At 40.7% G+C, this 8,142-nt stretch overlaps 1 protein-coding gene across 1 annotated transcript in view; it reads left to right on the plus strand.

The window, feature by feature from the left end:
* TMEM242 (transmembrane protein 242) overlaps nucleotides 1-4,543 on the plus strand; it is a 29,639-nt gene extending 25,096 nt beyond the window's left edge. The window contains exon 4 of the mRNA XM_039234117.1: nucleotides 4,020-4,543. Within this exon, the coding sequence (XP_039090048.1) occupies nucleotides 4,020-4,118 (99 nt within the window). The 3' untranslated portion in view covers nucleotides 4,119-4,543. The remainder of the gene's footprint in view (nucleotides 1-4,019) is intronic.
* Nucleotides 4,544-8,142: the final 3,599 nt, after the last annotated feature.

Genomic DNA, 8,142 nt, shown 5'->3' on the forward strand with positions numbered 1-8,142 from the left:
CGGGTTTCCATGATTTCTATGGCAAGGTAAGAATGGCCTGGAAACACCTGCAACTAAATGCTTCAACCTAGAAGTGAGGCACCTCTCTTTTGCCAGAACTAGTCACGTGGTTACCTAACTTAAAGAGGGTGGAGAAGTATAAGCCCCCTATATCTAGAAGTACATGACTACTGGGTATCATTCTAAATAAAATGGTAGCCATTGTAAGAGGTGTATATGCTTTTAAAGTCATTTTAGTGAAAGCTGGCATGTGATTGGAGGTTATAGAGGTACCAAGTCTTTCTAGGTTGAAGAACCAGAGTGGCTATAGTGAAAGAGCCTGGACATCATTCAGTCAGTTGTACTTAGAAACCATGTCACCCTGGATGGGTTAACCTCTCTGACTTCTGGTTTCTCATATGTAAAGTGGTGGTTTTCATTTCTGCCACAAAGAATTGTAAAGACTAAATAATAGCCTAATGCTTGGTAGAGTGCCTGGCACATAGGTAACCTCAAGTGGCAGCCATTCTTATTCCTGTTCAAGTAACAGTTATTGTCTTATTCTGTTTCATGAAGAAGCTGGATTTCCAGGTTATTCAAAATCACTGTTGGCACCGTAATTACTGACATATCCAGAGGCTTTCTCATCAGTTGGTCCTATAAAGCTTTCATCATTCTACCTCCAGTACCAAAGCCCAGCAATAGGCAGCTGAAGCCAAATGAGCTAGTCAATGGCAAAGACATTATACACCTTGGAGCTTTTAATTCTAAAAACTGCTTTTTTTTTTTTTTTTTTAAGAATAGATGCTGTAAGGGTTTTCTCTAATTGGGTACATATCCTGAGCTTTTAAGGAGCTTTTCAGCACACCACGCATTCAACCAAAAGTCATCATGTTGTTTTGTCCCTGACAAAATATGCATGATAAATGTGTGGCAGTATCCCGTGTTTCTCTCCTGGCTTACTGGCTATGTGGCCCTTCAAAAAGCTGTTGCAGTGTGAGTGAGAATAACATTATTAGAGACATAATTTTGAAGCTGTTCTAATATCTAAAAAGTTGATTATACCCAGTCTTCAGGATGTCCATATTAGTAACAAATTACTTGTAATACATTGCACAATTGTCATGACACAATATTCAGGCCTTGCTGCCTTAGGAAGTAATACTTTCTGATAATATCACAACCCATCACTGATGGACACAATCATTGGGACTTACGAATGAGGTTCTTGGGCAGTGGCTCATTGCCTGGGGGCTGCCATTCCTGTCTCAGTCTTTGTGGAGAGCAGTGCCTGGAGTTGTGTGGCACACGGCCTGATTAGAAGCGTAGCCCTGGGACTCATAGCCAGGGAAAAATTCTCCCTGGTCAGAGGAAAGAGGAAAACGGAAGACAGCATGAGATCCCAGAGTTTGGAAAATGCTTCAGAGTAAAACTGAGTTGAGGGATCTCTAGCTCCCAGCATTGTCCTATCCTCACCAAACTTGGGGGGTGTAGGGTAGGGGATGGTTTGTGGCAATAGCTGCCATCGTTGTGGAATTCATAATTTGGTTTTACAATCAAATTTGCTTAAATGTACTCAACCCCTAAATCTTTTTTCCAAGCACATTTTTAAGCAGGAGAATGTTCTGTTGGCCCGTGAGAGTGTTATCACTGAACTGCATATCAGACGTTGATTCAGGGGGAAAAAAACTGAAGGTTTTTAATGTCCTATCCATGTAACATAAATAGTTGAAGCTTAAAAACCTGTGGAACCCCATTGTTTAGAGTAACATGAGGCCCTCTTTATAACTTCAGTGTACACTCTAGGTTTCCATTTCCACAGCTGTAAAATTAAAGAGGAGGCCTAAATGGTGTTCCTTATCCCATATGCCTCCCTTCCTTTACCCTCTTCAAAGCCTATCTATTCCTAGTTGGCTCTTTTTCAGAGATGATTTCTTTTAGCGGTTCAGTAACTCATTTATGACTCTGGGAACAAGTAAATGATACAATACTTGGGAAATGAAAGAAATGAAAAGATCAGTCCAAGAGGAGAAAATGAGAGCCCCTTCCCCATGCTGAATAGAGCAGCTACCCTTTACTCCTACCCAGACCTCATCTGTGTTTCCCAGCTTCTCTCTTCTCAGCAACTGACTGTGTTCCACATCACTGAGAAGGTGGAATGGTAAATTATTCTCTTCGTGTCCTCGCTCTCTGACACCCCATTGAAAACTCTTGTCATTGGATTTAGTTGTAACAGATGTTCAGCCATAAAGGCAAAGGGAAAGAAGAGGGAGCACAAGCAGACCCTGGCCAGGGACGTCTTTGAACTTAGAAGGCCTACGCAACAGATGCCTCAATGGGGCTATATTGGTATTTCGGACAACGCAATTCTTTTTGTGGCCATTCTAGATCTTTAGAATCTACCCCCCTCCCACAGGACAAATAGTAGTTCCCTGTGATTATGGCAACCAAAATTATGACACTATTTGAGAACTGTTACTTGGAACTACATTTCCAATCTCTCCCCAGCACTACATCTAGGTGACAACGTGTTATGAAAGATTCATTACAGTACAAAAAGTTGCATGGAAGACGGGGCTAGGGAGAGACACCCATGCATTGGACGTGTTTGTCATGAGAATTGGTGTCTGGGATCGAAACAATAAAGATGATTGACATGGACCTCCTATAGACTACATATAATGGATAAGCATGTGTATCCCCCAGTGTCAAAGTATTTAAACCAAGATGATATAGAACTATAATGCTTTTAACCAACCTACCATATTATATATATCCGTATGAACTTTGTTCTTGGAACATAACACATACTTTGATGATGCTATAATAACAATGGCCAATATATATTAAGGACTTCCATGTGTTAGGTGCTGTGCTTTACGTGCGTTCCCTCACTTAATCCTCACAACCCTATAAGCAGGTAGTTATCTCCATTCTACACATGTGGAAACTGCAGCTTAGAGACAGGCGTTTTCCCCAGTAGTAGAGCTGGGATTTCAACAGAGAGGTCTATCTGATAGCAGCGTCTGTGCTGTGAATAGCAGTGCTACAGGGACTGGAGTGAATGCCTAAGAATTTATAAGTCCTGAACAAGACACCCTTGCTGGATTTAGAAACAAGGTAAGGAATCAGCTTCAAAACGAAGTGAAATAAATAAGCAGTAGTATAAAAAAAAATATCAGCCGTCTCTCAACATAATCACTCCAAGAAATGAACTTGGTGTTGTCGATGAGTCTGAGGTGCTTCACACATCTGCTTGAGGAGATCCGTTTCCTTGAGAAATACAGTTAGGATGTGGCTGAGGAGAATATTGTCACACTGCACTGTAGTAGTGAAGTATCTTCACAACAGGACCAGACAGGTTAAAATCACGAATCAAGAAGCGTGTAGCTGGCACCATCGAATGCACAGATGATCCGCCCTCCCTTAGGGCGGTGCGCTTCACGGGTAGGACCACGTGCTGCAGGCTGACGCTCCTATGAAAGATCTTCTAGCCACTGTTGTGACCCTCGGGTTCCAAGTCAATCTCTGTTGGTAAAACCTCTACACAGAGCTTTCAACGCTCTTTGGCCTGTGAGAACATTCTAATTTATCTGCCATCCACCGATTCATTTTGTATTAACTCCCTACTAAGTTTCTTGTCTCTACTTCTTCCCTCTAGCTCCAAAATGCTTCTATGAATGGCCTTGGTATATTTGTTTAAGATAAACAGAACGTCTATTCTCAGCTGTATCTTTATATATGAAAAAGCCAACAATACATAACATTCTTCTGGTAGGAAATAGATATCATGGAGGGTTGACAATTTAGATTATGTTGCCTCCCAGATTCAGAGTGGTGTTTAATGTAATTTAAAGTCGAATAGATTACTACGTGGAAGAAGAATGGATGTGTATCTCATTTCCTCTCAAGGTAGCTGGGGCAGAGTCTTTACCTTTCACTGTACCCACAAGCAATGAAGTATCCCACCAGCAACAGAGTCTGTCTCTAATTGCTTTGGCTCTTTTAATTTTGATAACTGATTTTTCCCCTTCTTTTAGATGAAAGACTTTCGAAGTAAAATGCAATCAATATTTCCAGCAATTCCCAAGAACGCTGAATCGTCTCCTGAGTGGGAGGAAGCTTTGAAATCCAAATGAGATGAGCATGGCGAGGGAAGTCCGAAACGGTTGTTTGGGAAAGGGTGGCTTCGGAGATGCCACAGAAGCAAAGGGACTCGATTGATTTATCATCAGGAACATGTGCACTGTTGACGGAACCCATGGGAGAGAAGGCGTTCAGTGTCCACATAGGAGGCCGACCATCTGTGCACTTAACTTTCAAATCGACATAGGCATGTGTGTGTATAAGGTTTTCCCAAAATTAGGAAGACTGTTTAAAAATAATTATATGGATAACCTCTCTGTGGAGAAGATCCCAGGGGAAATACTTCTGTTTATAACAGCTGAAGCCAAGTTTTGTACCTGAAAAAAATTTATAATAACATATGATGGAAAATCTTTATAGACCGACTCCTAACCATACTAGTACCTCAGTGTGTCTGATTAAATTAGTTCCAACAGCGTCTTGTGTCTGAATGTGATTCTCAGGGCTCAGAAGGCTTGCTCCTATTCAGACGATTCCAGAGCAACAGGTTAACAGGTAAACCCAGTATGTCAGGTAGCAGATGTGGCTCTGTTGGCCTGCATTTGCAGTCCTGGGTTTGCATGTGCTAATTAGTTAGCTCACGAGCTCATCTCACAGCCCCGCAAGTCTTATACATAGGTAAGAAGCCAGTGACAGATTATGAGGACTTGAAAAGCTGGTCGTGCTAAAATAATAACATATCATGGATATAAAATGTACCCTTTTGAGAAGTTGGTCAGTGTCCCTAAACATTGACTGACAGTTTGTTGTTTTATCTCAACTGTCAATGTAAAAAGAGTCCAATTATCACCTACCTTAGCAAATATTTTTAACCAGGAAGTACCTGAGTATTGAGTCTCAATATTAAATAGTCAGTACTGCCTCCCTGATGAAACTACTGGTAAGTTCTTATGTGCACGTCCAGCCCTTTCCTATCCTCTGTGATCTCTTAGAGAAAACAGAGAATAATGTCTGCACGCAATTATTTTTACTTGAAATTAACATTCTTTAAAGAAAAGTACTTTCATATGTCGATATACCCAGAAAAATATGGTGGGGTATCAGTTGTGCAATTTCTTTATAATTACTTAGGCTCTAATTAGCAATCAGGTTTAATAAAATATATTTAAATTTTTTTCTGCTATAACAAAAACTTTTGGTTCTAAGGAAAATTTTTAAATGAAATGTCAAGTGCATAATGTAACATTTTTCTCTGGGCCAGCTTACCCTGTAAAAATTGCCATATTGTTAATTAATTAAACAGGTGTAAGCAGCATCTGGGATTCATATGTAACCTGTTAAAAAATCTCAAGCCTACAAGGAAAGGATTGTGGGATTTATCAGGCTATATGGAGAGGCAAAAACTTTTCACTCAGCATCGTTTTTAACTAAATCTCTGCCACGAAAAGATCTCTAGCCTTTGAATGACATGAAGGAAGGAACAAGTTGTGCCCATATTCCTGGCCTGAGTCTAGGGTGTGCTCCATTCCCGCAGGGCCTGGCTTGTAGGAGGCCTGAAGGCACGAACATCTGAGTACATACTTCTGTTTACAGACCCTTTTCATATATGTCTGTTGTCCTTGAGGGTTGGCCAGGGGGCTCCCATAAGAATGATCGTGCATTCTTCTCCCGCAGAGGGAAGGTTGATGGGGACAGACTCCAGTTGCATTTTAAAAGCAGAAGTGAAGTAACAAAGATGTAAGTTAAAGGGAAAACAAGCAATATGACTGAAGTGGTATTTTTCTACAGTGAGAACTCAGATTTCAGAAGATTTAGTCATTTGTCTATTCCTTTTATACCAGAGGCATATTGTTAAATTGGTTAATGGAAAGGAAAAATGTTTAACAGATAATGTTATTCTTTATGTGAAGTACCATCTGTGTATTGAGTTCTGAATGTTCCTGGATATGGAAGAGAGGAAATGTTATGGAATTTCAAGTTTGCCTTCTTTGCTGTCTTTATCTTGGGTAGAGTATGACAAACATAATCACATTTATCTCCTGGAGCATAAAGAGTTTTAATCACCCTATTAACCAGGATGACATTTTTCACAGACTTAAAAAGGAATAGAACAGACATTATCTCCCCATAAGCAATCCATTTCATGGAGGCTGAGCACTAGAAATTTTTTTAAGGATGGATAACACAAGCCATTTCCATTTCATGTGTAAGCCAACATCAAGGCAGCTTTCCATAAGAACGTTGCTTACACTGGTTGAGTGTTAAGCTTTACATTTAGAATCTCAGCACCGAAAGAGCTATTAGAGAAAGCAATATCAAGAGCATGTAGTGGGCAGGGAGGGGTGACTTCCAAGGCCTCGGGGTTCATTCAAGAAAAAAAAAATGTATTCTGGGAAGTTATTGCTGCCCTGTAAAAATGTATCCATGGACAGCTGTTATTTTCAGAGTCAAGAAAATACGATTTCCAAACAACCCCAGAATGAAAACTAGGGCATGGGAACTGCCTCACATGATGCCTAGCAGCCTGTCTGTACAAGAAGTAGGGATTCTAATGATCCGGAGTTTGAGTGAGCCACCACCAGGCCCTAAAGAGCTGAGGCATGACTGCAGGTGGCCTTTGTTCTGTCTCAGTGACACAGGCTGATGTTGACTGAAACCTTTCTCAGTGCTCAAAAAGTGGCACCTAATCACCTCCTCTGTCCTATGTTCTGCTTAGTTTCATGGACAGTATGGGACTCAACTTGCAAATTAATCATGCAACCTAAGGGGAAAATATAAGAAATTAAAAAAAAAAAAAAAAAAAGAAGAAGCAGCCCATGGGGACAAAAGTAATTAAAATCCACTGAATTTAGCTATTTCACTTGGGGCAAAATTTAATCTCTCCTAGGTTTAGTTCATGGAGAATGTTGTATATTATCATCTATTTTCATGTATCTTCTTTAAAAAAAAAACAAATAGTTAAGTATAAATTAAAATCAGCCAGGTAAAATATAAAATTATTTCTCAAATAGTGAAATTCCTCATGAAAAGTAGTAAAATACAGATTTTTATAGTATTTTATCACATTCAAGTGAGATATTCTCCCTTTCTGCCAAGAGTCATTGAATAATATGTCAAGTATTCAGGCCTCTATATTGGTGTTATCAGAATTAATTATCAAAGGCTGTGCTCATATAAGACGAAAGTAAGCATCTCTTGCAAGCAGTGACATTAATCTGTAATAATGAGTGAGACCGTTAGCAAATTTTGCCTGATGGAAGATAACTCAGTTTGGGAGAAAATGAGACTAGCAGTCGCCAAAAAGCACGCAGAGTTCAACTCTTCTCCCCAAGTCATAGCGGCGTGATTCAGGACCGAGTTTGTATTTCTCACATTGGTGAGGCATGATCCCTTAACTCAAAAGAGAAAAGAAAACAATAATGAAAGCAGGCTGGAGACCGCGAATGCTCTCAATGACAGATGGGTAAAGGCCATTCTTAACGGACTTTCTTAAGAAGCTCAAGCAGGCAGACTTAACTCATTTACACAACACCTCCTACCTGCTCATCTGAAAACACTCCAAAATCCGCCCTCATGCTGCCCCTGCCTGATGCCCTGGGCTGCAGCCTGACAGATGATCACTCTCACCAGACACATCCAGGTGACTGACCACAGACTTGGGTCTCCCGTGAGCATGGGCTGCTGTCTGAAAAAAACAGGTGGACAGAAGTGAGTATAAAAGAAAGCTTGGATTTGCTCAGAAAGTCCTTACTGAGTTGTGGTCAAACTCTGCAGAGTCCATTTGCTCTGCCAACCTGGGTGAGGGGAATGTGTTTATTTTTATTTTATTGCTACTGGTTGTCTTCTCCAGCCATCCCTGTTGTAGGGGCTGAATCCGTCTGTTCCTACTTTGAGCAAAGCCCTAATGGAAGACATCCTCCCCTGGAAAGCTTGGAGGGTTACAGGGTGGACCACGACCACCACCACCTTCACCTGTCTTCCCAGCTCCCTTCAGTCCACAGTGGCCACAGTTACTTAGAGATTCTTTAGTTGGGATAGAGGTTACAAAGCAAAGAAAATTCTAGCATAGTAAATCTC

The sequence above is a fragment of the Hyaena hyaena genome, unplaced genomic scaffold, assembly GCF_003009895.1.
Source record: "Hyaena hyaena isolate Hyena2069 unplaced genomic scaffold, ASM300989v1 scaffold_81, whole genome shotgun sequence".
NCBI lineage: Eukaryota > Metazoa > Chordata > Mammalia > Carnivora > Hyaenidae > Hyaena > Hyaena hyaena.